This window comes from Aphelocoma coerulescens, chromosome 9 (genome assembly GCF_041296385.1).
Source record: "Aphelocoma coerulescens isolate FSJ_1873_10779 chromosome 9, UR_Acoe_1.0, whole genome shotgun sequence".
In the NCBI taxonomy this organism is placed as follows: domain Eukaryota; kingdom Metazoa; phylum Chordata; class Aves; order Passeriformes; family Corvidae; genus Aphelocoma; species Aphelocoma coerulescens.
Window position 1 is genome coordinate 10685376 of NC_091023.1, and position 27732 is coordinate 10713107.

The 27732-nt window shown below is 36.2% G+C and overlaps 1 protein-coding gene across 5 annotated transcripts in view; it reads left to right on the forward strand.

Annotated features, from left to right (window-relative positions):
* Window positions 1-27544, forward strand: part of RHBDD1 (rhomboid domain containing 1) — a 28759-nt gene extending 1215 nt beyond the window's left edge. For 2 of the 5 annotated variants that reach the window (XM_069024707.1, XM_069024705.1), the window contains exons 2-7: window positions 4681-5199; window positions 6652-6784; window positions 10169-10257; window positions 11885-11935; window positions 16434-16556; window positions 25366-27544. In XM_069024707.1, coding sequence (XP_068880808.1) covers window positions 4767-5199; window positions 6652-6784; window positions 10169-10257; window positions 11885-11935; window positions 16434-16556; window positions 25366-25481 — 945 coding nt within the window. In that variant the 5' untranslated portion in view covers window positions 4681-4766 and the 3' untranslated portion in view covers window positions 25482-27544. The remainder of the gene's footprint in view (window positions 1-4680; window positions 5200-6651; window positions 6785-10168; window positions 10258-11884; window positions 11936-16433; window positions 16557-25365) is intronic. The other 3 variants (XM_069024708.1, XM_069024709.1, XM_069024710.1) reach the window with 3 other exon arrangements.
* Window positions 27545-27732: the final 188 nt, after the last annotated feature.

Below are 27732 nucleotides of genomic sequence, written 5' to 3' on the forward strand. Positions count from 1 at the left end.
AGTGGAGTCAGGCAATCTTTGATGGTTTCATTTTTAATAATATTACAAAATTCTTAAGATAAAGGAGGATGCTCTTCTACGATTATACGAGTGTAACAATTGCAATCAAGTGGAAAAAACCCAAAAAACAAACCCCAACCAAAACCCAAATCCATGACCTTAATTAGAGTTAAACATCTGTGAAGTTAAAACTCACCTGTGGCCTAATCTGAAGTTCACTGTTGTTTTGATGTATTTTTATTTTAAGCTGTAACATCCCCTTACCTTTACAAGTACAGTGATATGTTAAGTATTTATGACTACTTTACTTCTTCAACTTCAATTAGTGTAGATGTATCCTGGTGTTTTGAGAGGCGGTTACTAATTATTGTCTGTTACAAGAGAGATTTGACCTAGTCCCTTGGGTTCTTTCCTGTGAAAGCTGTCTCATTTATTTTGGGATAAAGTGGCCAAAATGATTCTTGGCATGTATGGTTTAACATGTGTATATTTTATTGTGGGTGGTAATTGTTACGCCCTTCAGAACACATTTTTAGTTTTAAATTGAAGTTCTTAGTTTAAAAGCTTATTTTGTTAAGGACTTCCTCTTTTAGTGGTGGTGAAGAGGATTAAAAATCTGTAAGAGATTTTCAGTTTTCATGCTGAAGCAGATATAAGACACAGAAGAACTTCTCTATTCTAACAGAAAACTTTGAATGAAATTTAAAATGTTGCATAATAAAAAAAGACTGTGATCTAGCCATTTATGAGGTCATTTAACATTGATATTTAACTTTGTATTGTCTCAGCAAGGGAGTTATTGACTTAAATAGTTTTAAAACATTTTTATTATAGATGGGTGACTCCTCTCACCAAATTCTGAAATGCTGTGTCTTTTCAGTTCACCATTCAGTATTCCTTTGTGAAGGAAAGCCCTTTAGATGAATCCAGAAGTTGTTCTTTATGAAGTAAATAATTTTTTAATTTAAGTCAGAACCTTCTCTTTGTTATGAACTATGTAATTTACTGTACATTTCAGAGCTTTTTGTAGCTGACAGCTTGCAGCTGACCTTCTCCTTGCATACTTATTAAACAGGATGATTCATTATGTTTCAGATTTTTAGGGTTTTTTTCCTTGCATTGTTTTTTTTTTTTTTCTGTTGGGGCTTTTCCCCACCCCCTTCCAAAGTTTGAGGGCCACAGTAAAAGTGTTTACAGTTTGCTCCTGCTTCCTTTGCCCTCCTCTTTTGCCCTAAAAACAGTTTCTGTCTTTACCGGGAGAAGCCTTTGTGTCCTGAGACTCGTATCTTCACAGACAAGTAGTGTGGGCCTGTTGAGGCTTATCTGTATTGTGGAATGGTTTGTCCTTAGGATCTGATACTCACCCTTTATGTTTCAAGTGGTTTTGACATTAGTTTAGCTCTAATCTGGACGTGTAGGCTGAATGCACAATTTTTTTTCCAGAGTGTACTTGATTTTGCATAAAAATAAATCAAAATTTCGGGGTTGTTATGTCTGTTTTGGGGGAAGCAAGGGTACAGGGAGATTCTTTTCCTCTAAATTGAAATTACAGCTATAGGAAAAGAGAGTAGAACATTTCATTTTAACTGGTATTTACTAAAATATTTACTTTATTACATGAGTTTTTTAGTAATGTGAAGTCATAATATTTTATGGTTGCCAAGTGAGTGAGGGGGGTTGTCACAGTAAAAAGTTTAAATACTTTTTTACTTGGTTAGTACAAAACAAACAAACAAATTCCAAGAATATTTAGTTCAGATATTTATTTTGAGTAGGTGACAAAAATGCGGACACGTGGCAGCCTGGATGCAGGACAAATGTCCATTTCAAGTCTATTCTGGAAATTTGTACATTTTGAAGTGGGTGGCATGTTTTCAAAAAAAAGAGAAAGGAAAAAGTGCTTCATTGTTTCAAGCCTCATTCAGCTCTAATAAACAGAGTAGAGGCTGAGGAGGAATGTTCAAACAGTTAAAAGCTCTGTGTGTTTTAAGGGAGTTGCATTCCTGAAGGGTCTCAAATAACTATCTATATCTTTTTATATCTTTTTCCCTTCAACTCAAACACATAATGTGTTTTGGCTGACATTTTTGATTGCTCCCAGTAATGGGAATGCTTTATGATAACTAGCACTGTTGTAATCATGGTGGAAAGCATTCCCAGCCCTGTTCCATGATTATTGTCTGGATATGTGCTGGATGAGGGTTTCTTTTCTTGGGTCCATGGGTGTTATAAGGACTTAAATTGGAAATTTAAGAGTATCAGAAGCAGAGATGGAAGCTTTAAAACACAAGACTATATGGCAATTTGAACAAAATGGTATGGCAAGATTTTGAGGTTTCCACATAACTTGCATTTAAAGGATGTTCACTTTTAAATTCTAGCAGTTTTTGTGTCAACTGTTTTGTGATGAAAAAGATGTAACTGTGTCAGCGGTACAAGAAAAGCCAGAGGTCTGAACAGAAGACTATAAGAATATTTGGGGGTGTTGGTCTGCCTGATACCAGAGCAAGTAGTGTGGAAAAAAAGGAATGACGTTGATTAAACTTGTGATTAACTAAGGGGTTTTTTTTTTTAATGTTGACTTTAAAGTCAAAGACCGACAATATTAATTATCTGCAATGACCAGTTTACACTTTAACAGGTTGGTTCATTTAAGCTTTGTGGGGGCTACAGCTGTGGTCTCTGGAGTTAAATTGTGATCATTAGAAACTGGGTTTGGAAGGCAGTTATATGTTCAAGAGGCCTGGTATAAAGTACATTTCTGGTGTTTTCACTCTGTTTTGGACAAGGCTCAGACATTATGCAGCACCTCCATGATAGTAATGTGGGGAAAAATGCAGTGACTTTCATTGTAATGTAGCAAATACATTTTACATGCATTCTGGTTTAATGCAGTTGTTTTGAGGATAAAAAAACCCAACCAGGTTGTTTTTTTCTTCTCTTAAATTGCTATAATAAGCATGAATGTGATTTAAGGAGAAATGCAGAGACTAGAATATGTAACTATAGGAAGTGGCATTAATTAATTCTATGTGTGAACTAGCATGGAGCTACAGGCTCCTCTCACTTCAGGATAAGCAGAGAAGGTAGGCTGGCCACTACCTTGTTGTCTTTGATGTTCCACCCTATCCTGGTCTCTCAGGTCCTTTTGCTGTTACAGGGTAACATCATCCAGAGGTGCTTTCCTTCTTTTCCATGTGCTCACTGAGTTCATGAAATGCAACTGAATCAAATTATTAAGAATACTCTGAATACCTAAGTAAAAATGTTCAGTAAAGTGTTTGCAGACGTAGCAATGGTCTATAGAAATGTGAAATTTAGTAAATCCTGACAGACATAGGGGAAGGTTAAATTTTGCATCTTGAGCTGTCCTTTATAAATGTCTGGTTTTTCCTCCTGTCCTCTAGAAGAATTAGATTGTTGCTTGTTTATCTAATAAAAAAGCTGGAGAGGAATCATTTCATATGATGAATTGGAAAGGCATTTAAATAAAAAATGAATATATTATCAACTTTAACTATTTTGTGTATAGTGATAAAGAAGGTTAATGGGGTGTTGAGAATTTAGTATATATCTCAATATTTCAGGCGGTTTCATTTGAAACCTGCTGGCAAAGTTTTGAAGAGTAATTGTGTTTTGCTGGTTCTACATAACTGATACTTAAAGTGGAATAATGTGTTGTGTATCTTCAGTAGTTCTGCAAAGAAGGGGCACACTGGAGGGGAGGAGAGGCTGTGCTGTTGTTGGGCCACCTTGCAGAGTTTCCAGAAGTAAAAGTAGGACTGGCCAAGTTGGGGTAGCCTTTGGAACCTGCTTGAAATCTTGGGTCTCTTCCTGTCTTCCACAGGTGGTTCCATGCTCTGGAAACTCCACGTTCCCCTGTGCTGTGTTGTCCTGTGCAGCTTCCTCTCTTGTCAGTTCCTGTCAGAGTAACTCCCATTTCTAGCCTGATCTATTTCTGTAGCTCTCTTTAATCCCGTTTTTTACTGGCATAAATAAAGCAGAGATGAAAATTTTGTCATAACTCTTTAAATTTTATATGCAGATTTTGTATATGATTTCCTCCTATAGTTTTCTTTTCTCCATCACATACTTCTAAACTAAAGTCTTTATCCTAATCCCTAGGAAAGCAGTAACAATTTTCAAACTGCATGTAGGAGTACTTAGGTGCATCTCTGTTACTTTTTTGAAATTGTAACTTAGTTTCCAAGCTTAGCTTGTTTTGAATATTTGTAAAAGTTGGAAAAATAATCATTAAAAAAATTGAAATATGTAGCAAAGATAGGAATCCTGGAAACTGAGACTCTAGAGTAGAATTTGAAACTGGTTTTCCTTCCTGGAATTTTAATTATTGAGTGAATCAGGATTAATGAGAACATGTTTAGAACACCCAGGTACTTTATGGATTAAGTAAAGCCTGTCCAGGGATGTGAAAGAGAGGTTGCAGACTGCTTTTTCTCACAATGCTTGCCTGCATTATCTGTATAAATCTCCTTTTTTGTGTTTTATGTCAGTTTGCAAATTCTGATTTTTTTTCCTCACTTGAATTTTTGTTCTGATATATAAAAGGTCTCAGCTGGTTACCTTGATGAATTTTTTTGTGTTTAAAAAAACCTAAAAACAGTGATGAGCTTTAAAACACCCCTATATGTATATAACAAGTTACCTTCTTTCTTTCAGAATTTCCAAAACTTGCATGGTTTTGAAATTGAACAGAAGACTGGAAATCGGAATAATCTTCACTTTTATTTGAATAAGAAGTAATAATGGAACGAAGGCAGAGAGGAGTCAGTGCTGGACTGCTTTTGCTGCTTTATCAAATTTCTCAAGTTGGACTCCAGAACATTCCTTGTGTTACTCTTGGGGTACTTGTACTGAATATTTTTCTCTTCCTGAATCCTGTGAGGCCACTGTCTGAAGTGTGTCTCAGTGTAAATGAAGCTGTCCACAGAAAGAACTGGCAGCGTTTGCTGCTTGCTCCTTTCCACCACGCAGATGATTGGCATTTGTATTATAACATGATTTCCATGCTTTGGAAGGGCATAATGCTGGAAAGAAAGCTTAAGAGCATATGGTTTGCCTACATAATTGCAGTATTTTCACTACTGATTGGAGTAGTTTATATGGTGCTGGAACTCCTGCTTGTGGTAATTCTGGATGATCCTTCCTATGAAATGAATTGTGGAGTAGGTTTTTCAGGTAAGACAGAGGGTTGGTCCAATTTACATATGTAAAATTAGTATGTATAGTTGCTATATAACAATAATTGTTAATTGTAGAAAGTGGATATGTATATTATCATGTCAGTAAGGTTATCCTATTTTTCAATTTAAGGCATGTACTCTGGGTGTGAACATTATGTAATTCATTTCGTGTTCTTGTGACTGACAGGGACTTTACCTGAGAACATGAAAATATCATCATCCTGGTATAATTGTGTTTTCTATGTAATATCACTGGTTAATTGAAGTCTGAACTCTGAATTTTCTCATGTCAGTAATGCTCATCAGGTGACTTCTAGAAAAGCCTATTAGTTTAAAATTACTCGTGCCTGTCTTTGGAGAGACTCTCTTAGTTTTCCTTCTGATAGCAACATTCAAAAACCTGATTGTGTTCTTTAGGAGATCAGTTTCAAGTCAATAAACTCCTTCTCTTTACAAAAGTCTGCAGTCAAGTGGAAAAGTGGATACTGCTTTTCTGGACAAGTAGGGGATTTCCTTGCTGTCAGTGGGACCTAGCCTTAGAAGGCAAGCCCTCTTTTTCAGCTTCTAAAAAAGCTGCTTCAGCACCTCTGAGGATTCCTTGTGATATCCTGGTTGGTATGAGTTGGAACATCCTGGGAGTTGCTCTTCTGGACCTCCAGATATTTTTCTGGTCACCCCCCTTTGGTAACAAGACATGCCCAGTTCTAGTATCAGCCTTTCGGGGGGCTGTAGAGTCCCTGAGTGCAGAATCTTTCCTTGAAGGGTTCAGCTGCCTGTGCCAGCCTTGATGTGTCCATGTCAAGACTTCTACTTGTTCGTTTTTCAAAGTTTTTTTCAGACCACTGTGAGCTTTGTCTTTAGAGGAACTTTTTCGTAGCACTTCCAGTAAGTTCTCTGAATTCATTCCATCATATCAGCTGGTGGTTGCATGATAAAACAGTTGCAGTCAGTTAGATATCAATGATTATTTACTGTGGCTAAAGGTGATTTATTTACTTTTTTTTCAGAACCAAGTGATTCTGAAGTGTGTGTAAGATGATTTTCCATTAATTCAGAATTTGAACCTACTGTTGAGCTTTACACATCTTTGGTTTTCAGTAGTGGCTTTCTTCAACTCACAGAACATTTTTTGAGTTCACTAATTTAGTCAATTATTTCCACTAGAACTCCCCTTTTGAATTGTGTTTGTATAGTTTTGAATACCTGAATAGCAACAGTGAGCAGGCACACTAAAAAGCAACTTAGATTTGGCTGTTACACAAATACGTAATTTTTATATCCTTTTTTTTCAAGTCACTGAAAAGTATCACTGAAAAAACAGAACTGTTTTTCTGGCATGCAGCAGTACGCTTTGTGGTGCTTTGAAATTTCAGGGTACTTCAAATTGTTTGCATTTCTTTATTATTTGTGCACAAGTACTTTTCATGTGATTTCTTCTTGTTTGCAGGAGTCTTATTTGCTTTGAAAGTTCTAAACAACCATTATAATCCAGGAAGAGTTAGCAGTTTCCTTGGATTGCCGATATCCAGTAAATATGCTTGTTGGGTGGAGCTGGTGGCTATTCACTTAATCTCCCCAGGGTAAGTGCATTTAATATTTCAAATAAAGGAGAAGAGATTTGGGCTGTCTGGAGTAGTTTGAAATGTATCATGAAGTGTGAGTAGTGTTAGCTGGTATCCCAATGCAATGTTAGGGCTGCAGTCTGCTTTTTCCTTAAAAACCTCTACTTTGAGTACATCTCAAAATAAAAATCTGAAATACTATTCCCAGAAGGTGTAACTGAGTATTAGAGGGAAGATAACAAAAGCTGATGGACAAGGAAAAGGGATGTACTTTTTCAACGAGGTAACTAAACTACTACACCATAGTGCCAAGGGCTTCATTAGCTGAGCAGCATTCCGCTGTTTGCTTGCCATTTCTGTCCTAGCCCACTCTGGCTTAGTCACTTAAAATTTATGATAGAATTATCATCCAGAATTCTGCAAATTTTGTGCAGTGTCACTGTCCTGGTGTGCGGCTGGTCATCTCCCTCAGTTTCCTTGTGTGTTCTGTGCCAGAACAGTTCATTTGCCCCACCTCTGTGAGAGCAGGGCCTTGCTCTTCTTTGGCAGTTGATTTTTGTAATCCTATTTGCAAATCAGTTATTTTCCTGTGTAATATTTTGTAACTGTGCATCACACTGGAGAATATGTGCAAAGTAAGACACAAAACCTATGAACTAGCAAATCACAGTTTATATGCAATTTCCCACTTTTCAGAAAGATTAAAAAAAAAGAGCTCAGCAATACTGAGATGTTCCTTGTTAGATACTATGATATACAGATAGAAGATTTCCGAGAGCAGAAGGAGAATTCAAATATTGCTTAGGTTAAACACTGGTTTTATTGCTTTATGCCTGGCTGCTTGATTGACTGCAGCAAGGATTAAAGACAGAAGAATGCTCTGCCCAAATGCAGTTTTATTTGTGAGCTGCATGGCACTGTTACAAATATAAACCTGAAGCTTTCAGTGCATTAAAAACATTTTTCTGAAAAATATAAACTGTTGTTCTAGCTGAACATAGTTTTTATTTGGTGATATGTTTAACAATACTGTTTATTAGTAAAGAATAGTGAAAGAGTGTTATGTATGAAGTAAAACTGTATCACACTGTTTACGGTAGAGGAAAAACATCATTTCAGAGATTGGTGCTGTTCTTTTTCAGTAACATTACTGTAGAAATGTCTTTGGGTAGAGAGTGGATAGGAAGTCCAGAAATAATATCAAAAAATAGTTCATAATTTCATGGAATTTTAGATTGCTGCCTCATTTAAACCTCTACAGTGACCTCTGCAGAGGGCAATTTCACAGCACTTAAATGATAATGGGGGCTACAGAAAACAAGTAGTGAGCTCCAGAAATTCATGTCCTAGAAGACAACATGTTTAATTAGTAACTGCCAACTGCCTTGCAATGAACCATAGCAATTGTAGCTCTCACAGTATTGCTCTTACAAGCTCATCTGTATGCTCAGGGCAAGCTGTAGTATTTGAAGTGTATGTTTAACTGGTTCCTTTTGTAGATCAAGTTGCATAATTTAGTTTTGGATAGATAAGAGGTCAGTAATTGGGGCAGAATTCTGCCCAGTCAGAAAGCCATGCAGTAAATTTGGACCTGCCTTATTGAATGGACTGATGTAGCAGGTTCACTTGAGAATCCATAACCAATGGAAGATCCAAAAGTAATATTGAACCTATTGGAAACTTTGATTTGTGTTCTAGGAGAGGATTTAGTTTACTAGTGTTTAATTATTTTCTTTCTCATTAATGTTTTTGTTTTGGAAAAATTTTAAAGTGCATTCAGTATCCTTCTAATCTTCACCTTCCATAAAGTAAGGGTATTGAGATGTAGGCTTTGCTTAGCAGTCCTTGGGATTATTTGCTTAATGGAAGAATATATATGTGAAAAGTTACTTTCTGTTTAATCCGTGCCTCTTCCAGAACTGGGCAGATATCTGAGGTGAATCAGTATCATGTTGGAGATTTCTAGAGTAGGTGATTTTTAAGTATTTTTAATTTTCTGAGGTCAGATATTTTCCAGGTGAGGCATGCATTTTTCATAAATCTGTTCCAGAAAAATCTATTTGGAAAATTAGTCCTTATAGATACTTTATTTTGGTAACCACCTTTAACCTATAAATGTTCATATCAGCCTTTATGTGTTACTCTTATGAGAGTTGTTGGTTACTGATGAGAGAGAACTGCAACTCTCCATGGCAGGATACAAGTTTGTGGTTAAGTAGGTGGCAAAAGAGTGAATTTGGATTTGGTCTTTACCTTCCTCTAGTGACATGTGCATTTTCCTGTCTCCTTTTACCACTGATGCACAGGAGTTGTTTTGGCTTGAGCGCTGGTGCCATCATCTGTGTAACTCCTGCGGATCACTGACCTGAATGTAAAAATTGATGCAAACATTATACTTTGTACATTAAACAGAGGTTTCATTTCTACTTTATGAAGGAAAAAAGGCTCGTTTTAGCTCATATTATTTAATTTTTTTGACAGCCAGTATAAATGAGTTATTTCTAATTGCACATTGTAGGAAATTTCAACGTTTAGTGTTTTGGCTTCTGTAACTTCATAATAGAGACGAAAAATTTGCAAGTAGTGTTTACATCTGCTTAAATTCAGAAGATTTTCTCTTAATTTATGTTTAAACACAAAAGGGTTTAACTCTTTAACTTGAATGCTGAAAATTGATTTTTGAATTCATAGAGTACCCCATAGTCATGGCAATAAGTGGAGCAAATCTCCTTATTTACTATAAACGTATGTTTTTGGGTTGATTTCTCAAGAGACTCCAGAACCTTTTCATTCTGTATACAAATGGTAGTGATATTTTTAAAAGAAATTGTTAGCATGCATGGAAAAGAATTTGGATCTCAGCATTTCAATTGTTCTTTCAATTTTGAAGGCAGTGTGTGACAACGATTGCAGTGGATCTGCATTCATGCTTATCTCAGACTAATTGCAGGATTGCATTGATAAAAATGCAGTAGAAAGTACTGTGTTTGTGCTTTCACTCAGAACTGTAAATGGTTTTGGTAAGATCTACCCAGACATGACAATGTAAGTTACTTTTTAAAGCTGAAAACCAGTTTACTCATTTGGTAAGTGTTTAATTGCTGTTAGGGAAAGCATATCCTGTCCTTTAAACAAGCATTAAAATGGTCTCACCAATTAGTTTTTTCAGGATATTTGTTAAATACTTTTCTGGAAATGTATTCCTCCCAATTTAAAGGTAGTTACAAAAATACTTGGCATTATATCCTTGCAGGCAGATAATTTCTCTGTGCTTGGTCTCACTCAAGGACTTTCTCAGAGAAGTCTCAGGGACTTTCTCTTTACGACAAATTCTGCACTTTCCCTTTTGTATCCCTATGAAAAAAAGGCTCCCATTACTCACAAGATTTTTTTATTTTCTAGGACTTCTTTTGCTGGGCATCTGGCTGGGATTCTTGTTGGATTGATGTACACTATGGGACCTCTGAAAAAGATCATGCAAGCCTGTGCAGGTATATAATTTTGTTGAATTTACAAAATCTGCATAAGAAACACTTTTTAAAAAAAAATTCAGTAAGTCTTGCATATAGAAATTCAGACCATTCCAGCAAGTTTTTAGACAATTAAAGATATGTTCATTTTATTAATGCAAAAGAAAAACCTCAGTTCTTTTTCTTAAATGGGGATAAGAACAATTAAGAATAAATGTGACTTTCAGATATTTTTATGTAGAGGAATAATACTTTTTACCCTTCTTTTTAAGTATTTATTTAGAGCATAATCTTTCAACGAAAGTGTCACCTCAAATGAAGTGTGGTGAGGCCATAAATACATGCCAGAATCAAATGTTTCCATCTTGATTTCTGCTGCTTGTGTCCATTCTAATGGAAGTCTCTACAGTTTGAAAAAGGTGGTGGGATGCTTAAGAAATTGTTACTGTAATTTCTCAAGCTTTCCAACAATGCATTATTACAGCTTTTCATATTGTAGAAATACTTATTTTTTAAAAAAGGTTGTATCTTTCGACATCTTTAGTCTTAAAAATTGTTTTAAATACAGCCCTGCAAACTTTTAAATGAGCACTCCCATAAATACCAGTGTTTTAATTGGAAGTCTAAGCCCTGGCACAAGAGCTGTGCTGGGGTTGGTTGGCAGAATATTTGGCTTTTTATGACTGACTACTTTATAGGTTGAGTACTTTATTCATGATTGTTCCATCAAATTGAGCACAGATATGGTGTTTGTATAGTGGGGAATTATTTGTTCAAATGTGTGTGCTCTCTCTGGAGGTTTGTTCACAGTTTGGGTATAGTCTGTAAGTCATGTATGTTCAGCAGTTGGAAGGGATAAAAGGACACCAAAGCATCAGATTTCCTGCCTTGCTGGAGGGAACAGACGTCAGGTGTCCCATTAGTTAAAGGTTAACCTTGCCTGATTCTGTGCCATGGGGGAGCTACCTGATGACTATAGAACAGGCAAGCATCAGCTCAGCTTCCCGGGCAGCTTCAGCATCCTCCAGCCTTGGACTTGGCAAGATACAGCCCTGACTGGGTGACCTCCTCTGATCTCCTCACTAACCCTGCTCTGATTCAGAGTTGGACTGGGGACCTTCTGAGGTCCCTACCAAACTGACTTTCTCTGGGAGTCAGTGATAAACCTCATAGTACTGTTAGGAGAACCTGCCCTGCTGCTGTGTGGGTTGCTGTGTGATGGAGAGCTGCAGGTAGCTGTGTTCAGTACACAGGTCATTCTTTTTCTCCTGTGTAGCATAGCAAGAATAATGCAGTGTTGCTCCAGTCCTCAGTTTTCTGTGCATTAAACATTATTACTAATGGACACTCTCAGTGCAGAAATTTTTCATTATATGTCCTGGGGAGAATGTTACAGGTTGGTTTTTTTCTAGTCTACATAGATATTTTTTGAACATGGGACACTACTATAAAATCTGGAACAACATACAAGCTTGCAATAGTATATTCTCACACTGATGCCAAAACAATCCATAGGTACCTGTGACTGATTTTCTGCTTGTATCTTATGAAACAGGCTCTTAAAGAAAGGGTACTTTAAATTTGAATTTTGTATTCTGTGAAGAAAATATGGTTGTTCTAACAGTTTATGCATTATTTGTTTATTTAGCTGGCATTTCTTTCTTCACTGAGCCTGACAGGCCAAGGGACTATTATTCAGGTAAGTGCTCTCACCCACTTAACCAAAAGCTTATTCCAGCTTTAAAAATAGTTTTTGCTAATGATTAGAAAACCTATAGGAGAGCTATATAAATGGAAATATATATTGTATGCAAAATATTCTGCACATATATACTTGCTTAACTTATATTACTTCTCTGGGCATGTCTCACCTTTCCTCTTCAGGCAAGTGTGTGGATGGATTTTGTACAAGAGGCTTAAGCCTCGAATTAAGGTCATGACTTCCTAAAATGCTGCCTCAGGGAAATACTATCCCTTTTGCACAAGGTGTAGCAGTGGGAAAACTGTGTCTACTGTTTTGTACATGGGTAAATCTGCCCTCATCTGGCAGATTTATCTGTTCCATTCTAGGGTGGTTTTTCTCCTTCTGACAAGGATCTTCTTCCTTTGAACACTCTTTGTAAATGAAGTAATTTACATGCAAAAAGCCCCTCCTCACCAGACTGAATTTAGGCCATCTTCAGTTTATAGATGGATAGTTGGAGTACTGGCACACTGAGCAGAGCATATTTGATTCACTTCTCCTGCAGAACACTGAGTCATTGCATGTGGAGTGTACAGAAATAATAGGTGGAGTCCTTGTCTGTGAGGGCCAGGAGAGGCTGGGAGAAGGGCTCTGTGTGTTGTGTCTGTGCTAAGGGATGCATATCCTGGCATCTCTTATCTCCTGCAGTGATTTATGCTCTTTCCTAGGCATCTGCTGGAAGAACAGGATAAATACATAGTGATAACTCTCTCAAATATCTGCCAGTGTGCAGTGGCTTGTGGCTTAAAGATGTTCTCAGCAGAAAGTTTTATGGGGAATTTTGTCTTTAATAGCCTGTGGTAGATCCTTCTTTCATCAATTTGTCAAAAACACTTTGAATCGACAGGAACATTTTTAACACCTACATTGTCGCAAAAGACTCACAGTTTGTTTCCTGGTTTAGAATCTGCCATTTTTTGGTTTGGTTTGAACCTGCTAACTGCTAATTTCATTTGATACACATTAATTCTTCTTTGGAGAGGGAGGCTAAACCTTCATTCTTTGTGTACTTCCTTTCTTAGTGGTTTTTTAGGCTTCAGTCCTATACTCAGAATGGTCATCTTTTCCCTCCATTTGGAAAGTTGGAGTCTGTCCGGTTGCTTATAAATTTTTTTTTTCACACATTTGATCATTCTTACTGTTCTCTGATGTTTAGTCATGCAGGATTTTTTATTTTGTGTTATCTTTTGTAATTGAGATGTGCTTACTTTGAGCCAAGTTTATAGCTGCTTTTATTCTCCCTGATGGATTTTGTCTTCCATGATCTATCTCCAATTATATTATTACATTTAATAATTCCCACAAGCTGGATTCTGGGCCCTTGAATATTTTTGAAACATTTGTTTTGTAGTTCCTAAACAAAAGATCTTAGCCTGCTTTCCTCAACAACAGCAATGGGGATTGTTCCAACTTAAAAGTATATTTACCCAGGATTTTTATTACTCTAATTTACTCTCAAGTCAAAAACCATTTCATTTAAGGGCCAGTAAAGAAATAAAACAGAATTACTTCTGTGAAGTGAAATGAGAGGTGAACACAGCATGGGAAGCAACCACAGGTTACCTGTTCCCATGGCTGGCAATCTCAGCCCAGTTAAAGGTGTTCACCCAGCTACAGGTGCTGCCCAGCCCAGCTGCTCACAGATAGTGAACCTTCCTTCAGTATCCCAGAGTAGCAGGGTGGATGGGAACTCAAAAGATTTATATTGGAAAAAGTACTTTAATAGCAAATGAAGATAAGAATTTGTACTTGACGTTTAAACTCTGTGATCTGTTACAGCCACTGTACAAACACCAGCTGCTGAGAGCTTGGGTGGGTGTACAAGACCACCCTTGTGAAGGAGGAGCAGATAGATTCTGAATAACCATTCTGTTTGCTTTTCCAGCTCTTTTTGAGCAGGGAAAATGGAAGAGATTTCATGTAGTAGATCTGCCATGATGGAGAGGGGGAAAAAAATGATTTAGTATGCTGACAAGTAAGTCTGGGGTTTTTTGCATGTTTTCAGCAGCCCCCAAAAGCTGTTACTTTGTGTTCTTTTGGACAAAAGAGAGATGGAGAGAGTTAACCTGAATTATCCTGTCTTCCAAGTTTGCCTTTAGATATAACCATTTAATTTTTTCTTTGTACTAAATTCATTTGTCTAAAATGACTTACAACTGCAGTTAAGAAAATATGTATTTGCTATGTTCATTTCCTGTTCATATACTTTGTCTTTCATCGTATTTGCAGAAGTCTTAATGGAAGATTTAACCTTTTGCTTGATGTATGATATGTGGAATAAATTTGGCCATCTGTGAATTAAGAAAACTCGATCTAGTGTCATAGGCTAATGATGCATATCTTGATTAGTTTTTCACTCTCTGGCATTGCTGTGTTATTACTGTGTGCCTCTAAATACCAATTTAAATAGAAAAATAAATGTTTATTTCAGAACAGATTTCCTGAGACAGTACAAGGAAATAGCTTTAGAAGAAAAAAGGTTTTAAGTATATTTATATTTATTTATATTTAGTATTTAGTAGCTGAATTAGGTTTTCTCTAAGTACAGTTCATGAATAAAGTATTAAGACATTTATTTTGATTAATAGGAACACCTTGAACATGTCAATGTTACCAAACTGTGTCTTGTTTTAAAATAAAAGATTACAGCACGTACAACTTGCTGGCAGTGTGAAACATAAAAAATAGAAAAAACTACAACAATAGAACAAACCTAAAATACAGCATCCTTTTGCTTTCATCAGATAATTTCATGACTTTAGTACCAGGATTTTACACTCTTCATGCATGCAGTTTTGAAGCCTCCAGAAAATAAATTTATAGCTGAGAAAATTTTCATTCAGATTAACATAAAGCAGAGGACAGTGACAGGAGTATGTGAAGATTGCATCAGACGTGTATAGACGAAACAGCTGCATGCTGTCCCTCAGTCAGATTTCACTGCAGGTGTATGCAAAATCTCCTAATCTCAGTTGTATGTTCCAAGACAAAAAAAAATTGGAAACAGACAGAATGTGTGTGTATAATGTATACATGTATACATACATCTGTGTACACATACATGTGTATATAAAATCAATGTGGGGACATTTGCAAATACAGAGGAATATATATAATTCTATGTAGAATTTTGTGCAGTTACTCTGTTCAGTTTTTCCTGCTTTTCATGTATAACTTTCAAGACAGAGTATTGCTGGTTTTATTTGTCTAAAGGTTCTAGAGCTCAGAATATTTTTATTTACCACAATCGTTTTTAAAAAGAAATTATTTATTTGTCCTCACTTTGTCATCTGTATTTGTTATTAACCACAGAAACTTCACAAGTTTCAGCTGGAATTGATAGAAACAATGAGAGAAAACAAGACTATCATTGAAGTTAATAATCTGAAGAAAAAGGAAGTGGCCTGCTGTACTTGTTTCATGCAAAAATATTTTTCTTTCCTAAAAACTTTCCTAATTTTGAAAAACCTTTGTATAATTTTCTGTCTGTTGGAAGAAACTGGCAACCTTTCTGTACTTTGGTTCTTCAAAATCCCTTCTTCAGCTGTGTGGAAATTAAAATATCACAAAAGCTTTGTATTTTGAAAATACAAAAATGGAATAGAAAAATGAGCCTTTTCTCCATAGTTTCCCTCAGTTGAAAGGGGGACTTTTTTCCATAATTTTTCTCAGCTTAAGTTTTCTGTGCTCAGGCAAGATCAGATTGTTAACAGGAAGAGAGTCTTGCTCAATTCTCTAGCCAAGTAATTTTTTTCCCTTTTGAATCCCGTGTGTTTGGGTGGATAATGGCTTGTGCTTGTTTTTGGCCAGCTTTGCAAATGGCCAGAAGTGGTTGGTTGCCAGCAGTGCAGCAGCAGTGAGTGTGGCACTGGCGAGATCTGTGCTGTGGTGGCTTTTTGCAGGGCAGATTTAGCTGTGCGATTGCACAACATGAGCTGTATACAGCACTGCAAGAATTTGCAGGAATCTTTCCCCATGACTTCTCTAGATCCAAAGGTGACTGAAATTTATGATGACATTGGTTTAGGCACTGGGGGAAAGGGAAAGAGACGTGGGGAGAAAAAGCCTCAACCATACCTGTTTTGTAGTGATACCAGTAAGGTGTCCAAGTATTGACAACTAAATGTTAAAACGAGATGATGAAAACTGTCTTTCAATTTGTGTGAAACTTTTTAATAATAGCAATTCTGTGACACTTAGTATAACAATTGTAAAAAATTGAGATACTTGATCCACCTTTTTTCTGCTGTTCTTTTCTCTCCCGTTGCCATGCTGTGGCTTTGTAAATTAGAAGTTAATTCATGGCATATATTGTATAAATAATTGAACCCTAATAAATTTTTTCTTTCCCAAATTAAAGTAATTTGTGGAAGAAAGATAGGAAGAAGATAATATCTGATTTCACACTTCCTGAGTAGCAGTAATCTATTTTATTTTTTGATTTATTTTACAGACTATTATGGCTATTATCCAGATTATCAATACAGAGCTCCAAGGAGCTACTTTGATTATACGGGTGGGCTTACTGAAGAAGAACAGCTTGAAAGAGCAGTGCTAAACAGTCTTAATGAAAGAGGTAGGAATTTTGCTGCATTTTTATCTCCTAAGTTGTGATTCATACTGAAAGGGACTCAGGAGGGAAAACAAAATATATTCCTCATGACTTATTTTTGGACATATCTTGTAATTTTGGGAAGGAATGGGTATAAAAGGAGCTTTACTGTAAAGGATACTGACTATTTTACTGTCTTTTTAAGATGATATTTTGCATTATTTTTAACATGGCGTTTGAGAAAGAAATCCTTCAAAGCTTTTAATATTAAGCAGTTTGAGATGTTACTTGCAAGAATGAGCCATGTGTAGAGTTTTTTTTGAAACTACCAAGAGAACAGAATACAAGTAACAATGATAAGATTATGATAATATAAGTAGACGGTATGCACTTTAAAAGCCTTTATGTATCAATGTGAATCACCTGCAACTTTCATTCGTAGCCTTAAATAATCTACAACACTCCAGGCAAGTATGTATTTTTTGTCTGCTTGTTTTTGAACAAAGGTAAGTTTTGTGCTGTAAGAGAGTATGTGTCTTTTTGGAGAATGTCCTTACATGAAATGCAAGAATGAATTGCAATAGTACGACACTAGAGATTGCTGTGGCAAACCAAGTTTCACTTTTAACTTCCTTGCCAACAGCAGCATTTCTTAACACTCTGGTAGTGCCTGGTGTGAGTGCTTGTTACAGTTTTTAAGCCTCACAGGCAAGTGAAGCAGGAAGAGGTATCATTGTATATTGTTTTCAGTATAATTTGGTGTGATCAATTATATAAAGATCTTTATTTTGCACCTCTTTCTCCTACCTGCTGGAGCACTTTGGTTTGGAAAAGCAAGATTTAAGATTTGAGCTCTCAAAATACTTCCTTAAACAAGCTGTGTAAAGGTTCTGTTTGCCTATGGGCAGATGTCCCATTAACAAAGAACGTGATATAGAACATGTCATTGATCACACCTGTTTTAGGGACACAAAGGATGAGATGAAATTTAGTGTGCTAATGGGCAATTAGGATATTCTTCACTGTCAGTTGGTTTGAAAAATAATTAGCTTGAATGAGCACTATCCTTTGAACACAATACAATTTCCCTAAAGCATGAACATTCAGAGGTTCTTGCAATTACATGGATGATGAAACAGGTACTTAATGTGACAAAAAATACATAAAGTAATTTGGAATAGGTTGTAATAGCAGGTACCACAATCAATGTAGGGGTCTCTTAGTAATTTTTTCCCCCCAACTATGACATTTAAACCATCTCAGTTGCTCTGTAACTTGGACAACAGAGTACTCCAATAATTTCAATTGATCATGAATATTTTTTTCATCCTTAGTTGGACAAGTACATTTATTATGGCTTTTAGACCACAAAATGTGCCATTATGGATTTAGAATGTTGATCTGTTCTTATAAATGGCTGTGATCGTATCCTGCTAAGCTAATAAAAGAACCAATGACATAATACAGAATTTCCTGGTATCAGCTGTTGTCCACAACTGAAAACTAATTTGTATTAAGACATGCATTGAATTTAAGCTCAGTAGATACTGTTCTCTAAACTCATACATGGGTTATCTAAACCCACCCTAAAGATACAGAATTTCTATTTATTCCACATTCAGGCATTCCTGAACTGCAGATCTGTTTTTATGCAGTATCCTGGAAATTTCTATTATAATAAAAATTAGAGTCTAGTGCAAGAAAAGAATTTGCTAGGCTTGTTTAAGATCTATGGAGGCATCAACTTAAGACTATCAACTATTTTAGTGATTTAGATCTATTTGCTGAAAGGAACTGCTACTTATATTTTTTCCATTCCCAGTTGTAGTTATGTTGTTGCCTCAAACAAGAAACCATTTAAACAACATTAATTGGTTTTCTCTCCAGAGTTTGTTGGTTTAGTTTGGTTTGGGTTTTTTTTTAATTTTTATTGTTATTCTTGTAATTTTATATTGGTTTCAAATTGCAATAATTCTTCCTTTAAGAAAATAATTTTGATTTTAAAAAGTCATGGCCTCTGATATTTAAACTCCTTTTACTATGAAGCTCAAATATATGGCTGACATTTTTGTTTAATACTGGCATTACTAGCCACCCTTAATGTAACCCCAGTATAACCAAGTCTCTGATCTATTGTTTGTTTGCTGTTCTGCTCAGAAGAAATATCTTGATTAGTGTGGGATGTGGGTTTGGATTTTTGTTGTGGTGGGTGTTGGGGTTTTTGGTGAGTTGAGCTTCTCAGTGTCTGACTTTCAGTGTTAATAATGTTAAGAATCCTTTGCAAGCTCGTGTTTTTGCACAAAAGACTAAGCTTTGTAAACATGAAGCTGATAATCTTTATCGTTTGTGATTATAGCGAAATACCTACAAGTATCAGATATAGATGTTCCTCTTAAATTTTATCATGAACTGTCTATGCATTTCTTTGCTTTTAATTTAAAACTAAATAAATACCTTTCCACTCAAAAGCTTCTCGATGGCCAGGTACGGGCCAGTCAGAGTCATTTGGAGCAGTTAGGAAATACCTGAGCATCTGGCTTACCTGTTCTCTGGAAGGGTTCCCATTTCTGTTTGCTGCTACTGAGACAGGACTTTTTATTGTAGTCTTTGACATGTGCCCAGTCCATGGAAGATTGTAGTATAAGAATGGAACTTATGTGCTGAAACTGGAGAAATGCTGAATATTTTTTTCTGATCAGTGTTTATCTGTTCTTTCTGCAATTATAGAAATGCCAATCATTGCACTTGAATGTGGTGGTTTTCTGCAGAAATACCTTAGAACAGATTATGTCCTCAAATATGCAGTGCATTGTATCAGATTAAAATACATTTCATAAAGTCATATCCTAGGACTTAGGCTTTGAGAATTAGATGCAACTTTTGTGATGGGTTTCCTTTTGTTTGGTTTTTTTTGCAATTTAGACTATGGTACCCAACACACCTCTTGGAAAACCCACTGAGTAGACCTCATGTTCTAAATACCTTTCTAAAATGGCAACTGCTCTATGATCCTGATCACCAACACTTTCTTAAGCAAATTTCTGGGAAAATAAATCAATGAATTTTTATCATTGCGCATGGAAAGTTTTGGTACCAATGTAAGAAGCAGACCACTTGCAGCAAGAAGCGTAGTCAGAATTATTTTACAAATATTTAATGAATTTTCTTCTATCTGTCTCTTCATAAATACAGTGGTTGATGTGGAATAAGAGGTTTGCTGAAAATTAGAACCAAAAAACTCCCAGTTCTCTTTACAATAGTGATCAAAGTTCACCAAAAAAGTAAGATGCACTACTGAGCCTCTCACCATGGGTTTCTCTTTCAAACCAGTACCACAACCAGTTAGCACCTCTGAAATACTGTGGGGTAAAGACCAGTTCTGTAAAGCAGGTATTTTTGGAAATACTGCCTAAGTTGGCTTCCTTTGCCCTTTAGGCCACAAGTTGACAGTGACATAGTTCGTGACATAGGTTCTTGCTATTGCTACAACAGATTTAGAGATAAGAATTTATTCAGATTTTCATTATGAATTGTATACAGAATGCTGAGTACTTTTTTCTGGGAGTTCCTAACTATGCAAATACACTTGTAGGTACTGCTAGTTCTTTTGGATGGTTTCCTTCTTGCAAATGTTTCAACTGCTGAAGACAAAACAGGAGGAAAATGATAAAAATAGTTAAATCTTGGATGTAGCCAGAGATGGTTTGTGTACATACACACATTACACCTATTTTAAAGGCATGGTTTGCATATGGAGGTAGAGACCTCTTGGTGTTTTGATCCAAGACTCAGTGATACAAATGGGAGTCTTTTCTCTGACCTCAGTGGTCTCTGGAAATATTTTTTTCCCCTCAGTAACTTGAACTTGTTCATAAAGAGCAAAAGTTGTTGGTTTGGCAGGGTCACCTTGCTGGAGAGCAGCACTTCCGCTTCCCAGCTGTGGGCATCATTAGAAGGAGCTATGTGTGGGCTGCACAAAAGCATCCCTTACCCTTGGAGAAAGTGGGAGCTGCTGTGGAGTGGCTCCAGTGTGCCTTTGCATCTTCATCTGTCCATCTGGGTTTCTCAGGCTTGGCACTGGGAAAGGGATATCGTTCAGAATTCCTTTGTTGCTGTGGGTCTTTGTTAGGCAAGCAGAAATGCAGTAACGGGAAAACAAAGTGGTTTTTTATATACTAAGATTCTTGCAAATGTTGACAGACTTAGTCTGGAAATGTTTTTACTGATAAATGAAGGTCAGTGAATATTCCTATTTTTAGATTTTAATAATTTACTATTTTAACTTTGGTTTATCACTGGATTAATTATACAGATTATATATATAGTTTACATTTTTTTCATTGGGACCATTTTAAAAATTATGTTCTGAACTTTTTTTTTATGTATGACTGAATAAATCAGTCCTTTTCTAAGGAAAAGGATACCTTACCATTTGCAGCTCAACAAAATATTTCTACTACATTATGATAAATATACGGCCCACCTGAAATTCTTCTTTTAACTGAAGTTATTCATGGCTTTCTTACTACTCAGGAGAGGAATAGCTGTCAGTCTTAGCCTAGGGACTGGTTAAGTAGGATGTTTATATAGGATGTTTTGAGTTGGATAGTAAATTCCTTTCAATACTTGAGAAAGAAAGACATAATTAATTTAATGTATCAACCATTTTCAGTTAATAATGAGTTTAGCCTTGTTTTAGGTGAATTAACATCTGGAGAATTATTAAGTGGTTGGGAAGTGCAGTGAGATTATTTTATGCCATCTCTCCTCTAGGTATTTTGGTATCCAGCTAAATGGTAGCTGGAGGTAGCTGTAAAACTAATCCCCTTAATTCTTTGCAGAAGAGCATCGAGTCCAGCAGTGGTCTCTATCCTCTTACTTCTGCTTTGTAGCATTGATTATTTGTAGCAAACAGATGACCTGAATGTGCAGTAAGGTTTTGGCTTATGAGGCAATGATTGACAGTTTCTAAAAATGTTACCAATGTGCTTTTAACAATTTATTTTACTGCAAAAAGAGTTTATTTTGGTGTTACTGATACAGCAAAGATGAGTCTTTGAGGCATGATTAAAATATAAAAATCCTCAAGTATGAAGGGATTAAAGATTAAGTCTTTAGCCATCTCCTCTCCTAACCAAAACAAATTACCAGACTTTTGGGAGGGAATGGTTTTGTGTATTTCTCAATTTTACCATCTCCTTTTAAAAACGAGAGAGAGGGAAACTGTTCAAGATTGTTCTGGCTTGTTCTTGTAACCATCCAGCTGTATCTGGATTCATTGTATGTTACTTTCCTTCTAAATTCATTACCCTCAGCTACTTTCCTGCTAATTTGATTTTTCATTTGTCAGCTGTTCCAAAGCACAGCACAGAAACAGTAGTTACTTCCATTTCTCTTCTTCACCAGTTTGTTATGTTCAAGTCTGTAGATGAGGCGTATTGGCATGAGCACCAGGAAGAATAGTTTGCTTCATAGCATAACAACATTCTTTTCATACAGAAACTCAAAGGGCTGTGTTAGAAACAATAGCAAAGGCTAATGAATGTGGTATACTTGGAGCCGAGTAGGAAAAAATGGGGCAGTGATAAGTACTAAAAGCCAAATCTCTCAGACTGTATAGCATGTCTGCATTTTTCAGGGGGAAGGACAGGAAAGAATAAAAGCAGTTTTGCCATTTTATATTTTCTATTCAATTGTAGTTTGTGTGTGACTTCTAGTGAAACACAAAACAGTGAGAAGGTTGCTGTGTCTTGTGTGTCTCAGCTCTTTCTGGAAGCCTCCTACTGTTTCTAAACTATGAAAGGAGGAAAAATATCTGCACTGCCTTTCCTTAGGATTTTCTGTAAACTCAGTAAATCATAGGAGAGTTTGATTAAACCTAGACTTGACTGCTGATTGGCTGGAAGAGATGAAATGAGTAGACCAGCACTGGGCTTTCAACTCTGGCTTCTTGCTGCCCTCCAGTTTGCTGCTTCTAATTCTAAATGCATCTAAAAATACCTGGTTGGAATGAGCTGTCCAGGAAGGCTGTGGAGCCACCATCCTTGGAGGTGTTCAAGAAAAGACTGGATGTGACGCTCAGTGCCAGGGTCTGCTTGACAAGGTGGTGTTGGGTCATAGGTTGGACTTGATGATCTCAAAGGTCTTTTCCAACCTCGTTGATTATGTGGGGAAAAAAAAATATTTGGATGTTTACAAACTAAGAGAACTCCCATTTTCTCAAACGGAACACTTGAAACATTGGTATTTTTGCATTAAAAAGCAAGGCAAGTTTGGTGTGCAGTGTAGCACACTGTATGAGATCTGTAGCACCACCCAAGTGTGGGTGGGTTAGTGAACTTTAATTATATTCTGTTGTTATAACATAGTTGGCAGGGCTATGCTATTTATGGAAGAGAGAATTTATATAAAACTGGTATAAATTAAAACCAAGCAAGTATTGGAAGTTGTTACGACATTTGATCAAATGTCCAGATCAGAGCTCTCTGTTATGGTTACCTGTATGGTACTTGCTGGGTTCAAAAGAGATTACTACTGTCTTTGATTATCTTCTACAGCAAAGCCTCTACAAAAGTAAGAGTTTTTTGGAAATGAGAAGTGTGTGTTCTTTGTATGGGTATTTAAGTGTTTGTATAGTTTGGTTTTTGTAGGGATACCACATTCACTAGTGCCAGGACAGATGGTGATACTGAAAATGGTAAGCTATTCAACTGAAGTGTTCTAGATTCTTCTTTAACACAACTAATGCTGGCATGAAAAAGAAATACAGACATAGTGCTTTGTAATAGCTCTGCTATTTATTTGCTACACTGCTCTTATCTGGCAGCATCAGACCTAACTGTATATTTCTACTAGTGAGATTTTCACAGTTTGGTAGCTTGATATATTCTTTACAGAAACTGTCTTGCACATCCTATTATCTAACCTAGAAATAAGGTCATAACTTCAGAGAAGTGGAAAAATGAAGTGAGAGTGTTTGATGTAACACTTCTGTGGCATTGCATTAATACAGGTTTAATTACATCTGTTGCAATTACAGTGATTTTCTTGGTTTGGTCCAAAGTGCTTTAATTGCGAACTTAAATGACAAAAGAAACTCCTGCACAGAGTGACAGGATGGGGTCTCAGTCTTCTGTATTCACAGAACATGGTTCTAGTTCACATAAAATTAATTGTAAAATATGTAATGGAAGGGCTAATGTTTTGTTCTAAGTTTGTTGTACTATATCCTTTGGGTTTGTCTATCATCTGGTGTTGTTGCAGTTTTCCATATCCTTAAAATACAATCTTAGATTCCCTTAGTCTCTAATATTTTTTTTGCTGATGTGTTGAAAAGCCTGTGTTTATTTCTTGCACAGACGTCAGGTGGTGTCTCAGTAGTAGCAGTGGCCTAATTACCATTTCTGAACACTGTGGTTTATAAATATTTTGATAAGATAAAGGTGTTATTTCATTAATATTTTTGCTGTAATTAAGAGAAAAAAGGTGTCAGGGAACTATTTTAGGTAAGGGGATAATTTAAATATCTACATGCAGATACAAATACATGCATTTAAAACATCCAGACTTTGCTGTTCATATTGTTTGATGTAAAATAAGATCTCTTCTTGAACATAAAGTTTTTCAAAATCCATTGTCTAGCCTTTTATTTTTGGGTCAACATATAAAGGAGCATTTTTCATTTTTTTTTATGACACCTCATTCTGTTCCTAGTGATTATTAAAGCACATGTATATTTGAAGTGGTGAGCATGTTTTATGGGGACTCTGCAAGGACTTGTCTTAACTGTGTAAACAGTATCCATTTTCTTAATAAAAATTAATCTGGGATTGTATAAAGAAAAATAAATGTTTTAATGAGAACCCTTGATATTTAATTGACAATTTTACTACTGAACAGAATTTTTTTAAAAAATGCAAGTAGTTTAATTATGATGATTTAAAAATATTAAACTACAGCGTTACAATGCAGTTTTGCCCCCTGTGGGCAGGTGAAAGTTTAAGAAATGCTGAATGTTACAAAGTCTTTATTACCAATTGTTTTATTATCTTTAAAGCTAATTTGCTTATCCTTAACACTGTAATTCTGCTCAGAAGGCAGACTCTGATTTTTGCCCCTCAGCTGAGCCTGGTGTGTGTAACCGAGCCTTGCATTGTTTCTTTGCTGGATGACTTGATGTGAATGCTGGAGAGCTGATGGAATAGCCTGTCCTTGCTCCTCTTGGGGTGCCAGGGCACAGAACTGTGGGGCTTGGTGTGCTCTTGCTGCTCAGATTATTTTGCTTACAGTTTGTATGGTTGGGCTGCCATGTGTCCTTCCCTTATGAAACTGCTGCCAGATGGGGGTGGGAGTTGTGTGTACATCTGCTGTGGGTCTGCACATGTTGGACTCGGTGCTAAAAGCAAACACAAAAGCTGCTTTTGCCAGAAGCAACTGCTGAGGACACTGAAATAGTTTTAACATTCTGGAGTTTACTGTGTAAAGTAGGGATTGTGAAAAATATGAATGCTTGTTAATACTTGTTATTATTAATGGGTTAATACTTGTTAGATGTTCTTTTGGTTGTGGTTTGTTGTTTGGTTTAGTTTTGTTGTTGGGTTGTTTTTTTGGGTGGTGGTAGCTTTATTGTTTGGAGGCGTTTTCTGGTTTTGGTTTTTCTTTTTATTTGACTAAGAGCAGTTTCTGGAAGTTGTAATTGCCCTGAAACCATCATAATTGAAAACATTCAATTCCCTGTCTTCTTTCTCTTGTGATGCTTTGGCTTACAGGATATATGTGCATTTTTCTCCTATTACAGAACAAAATAACAGTTGTTTTTCATTGTGTCTTGTAGATTTTGGTGGAGGAACACACAATAATGAGCGGCGACCTTATGGGTTTTGGTTCCCACCTGAGCACTCAGAAGAGGACATAAGAAGGCAAAGGCTTCGTAGGTTTGACAGACGATGAAGTTGGCAGGTGGCGATGTAAATTGTGAAGTGCTATTCAGACTTACCAAATATTTACAGATTTATTTGTAATCTGTAATTTACAGAATAATTTATAATCATTCTTCCATTATTTTTACTACTTTTTGCAGAACTGCAGAAGATTTTGTGAGTTCAGTCTCAAAGTTGGAGCTTGAATAAGAAATGTGAGATAAGAATCAAAATATGATCTTTGGCTGTCTCCATCTTAATGCACCTTAAATGGAAGAAGACTGATGGTTTTACCAAACTGTCTTTTTTTCCTTAAATTATTTTGTATAGCTTTAAGAATTCCTTGGCTTCTTGACTGCCAACAGGTTTTCTTCATCCATTGCAGCAGAAATGTTGCATTTTCTATGTAACTCTAAAACTATGCAATTGTTCCTTACAAATCTTTCTCAGTTGTCTATGATGACCAGCTCATTTTTTGGGATTGCCATGTGAAATGACACTTGAAAAGATTGCTTTGATGACAGTGGCTGGGTCATGTGAGTCTAGGCTTAAGCTTTTGAGCAGTCTTCCAAACTGTGTGACAAATAGTTGCAGCTATCCTTCCCCTGCTGTCCCTACCAAAGAATTATTTAATACAAACATCAGTGTTGCAGTCATTCTCAAACCATATTATCTAGAGCTCGGATGTGATAAAACTGGGTTGTAACTACTTATGATTTCCTAAAGCCTTCTTAATATTTATGTTTTAAATCAAAAACTGCTGCCCTTTAAAGAGCTGAAATAACTTGTGGGGAGTTTTGTGTAAAGGTAGCTGGCTGTGCCATACCAAGCATATATTTATTTAGTAATGTACTTTTTTAAAGCATCTATTTCCCTTTCTAAGAAGGCTTGGAAATTTTATTTTGTATATGCTGTTCATGCCGCTTTAGATATTCCACTATTTCTTAAGATTTGTCTTGTTTGAAGACCAGTATCAGATCTGACAGTGTGTAGACTTGTGGAGATCATGCCTAAATACAGGCTACCTTGAATTCTTCATTTTCTAGAATTTCCTTACCCAACCAGAAGAGTTGAGAGGAGACCTGAGAGCTCAGTTGTCCCTCTGGGCACACCCTCCACACAAGGCTGTCCTGCTTGTGGCACTGCTGCCTGTTAATGTTAACTAATGAGCCTCAAGGGGTTTGGTTCCAGTACTGCCCTGAAAAATCACTCCTTGTCCAGGCATTTTATCCTCAGAATGAAAGAATTTGGGGATGTTCCTCTAAAACTTGCAGTCTTGGAGAAGTGTGATTGCAGAAGAATTATTTGGTTACTGTCTTTCGACAGAGACCTGTTGGAATCTCCACTAACCTGTGCTTTATGAAGTCTACTTTTCTATGAGGTTATATTTTGAATATAAGAAACAGTGCTGTATTTTCTCATATAGAAAAATATCCTGAAAGGAAATTTTTTACTGTGTTCTTTAAATAAATAGTATTTCCCTTTTCTGTTTGTAGCTAATGTATGTAGGGGAAGCTCTTGTTTGCTGGGAAAAGCACAATATCAGGATGCAGATTTTGGGCTTGGGGTTTTGGGACCCAGCTGACACAACTGCAGCGGACTTCAGGTACAGACAGAATGCTGATTTCTGGTGTGTTCTTGGGCTTGGCTGGTTTTGTATAGATGCAATCGCCTTAGAATAAAACAGCAGACACTTTTATAGAAGGCCAACTTTTTTATGTTCACTGAAAATAAGTCTCAAGAACCTGCATATTTTTCTCAGCAGGTAATAATTGGATGTAAATGAGAAGGATGTAGCATTGATTCCTCAGAAATCCTTTAATGCTCTGGTCAAAAGTTGCAGTGTAACATACTGTGTGTGTTAAGCTCTGATATTTTACTTATTTAAAAGCACAGGGTGAGCTGCTAGTCAGGTGAAAAAAAGACACTTAATGAAAATCAAAAACCTGATTACAATTCTATAAGCACTTGGTCTTGTAAAGTGAGCTTAGAAATACATGCCATTAAATATTCGCAAAAATTGTCAGTACTAATAAAATTTCAGTTGTTTTGCCATTTTTTTGTATACAGAATTGAAATAAATATTTTTTTAACATTTAAAGCTGTTTGGTTTTAATTGTAGTAAATAATAAGGTGTATATTTTAAATGATAGAGCTTCTGCCATGTTGTTAGAAATGAAGACTTGTAATACCAAGGGGACTAACTTTGGTTTTTTTTTAATTTAGAGGAAGTTTTGGAGTTGAGTGTTGAAAATTCTGGTGCTTAGAGTATTTGGAAGGTT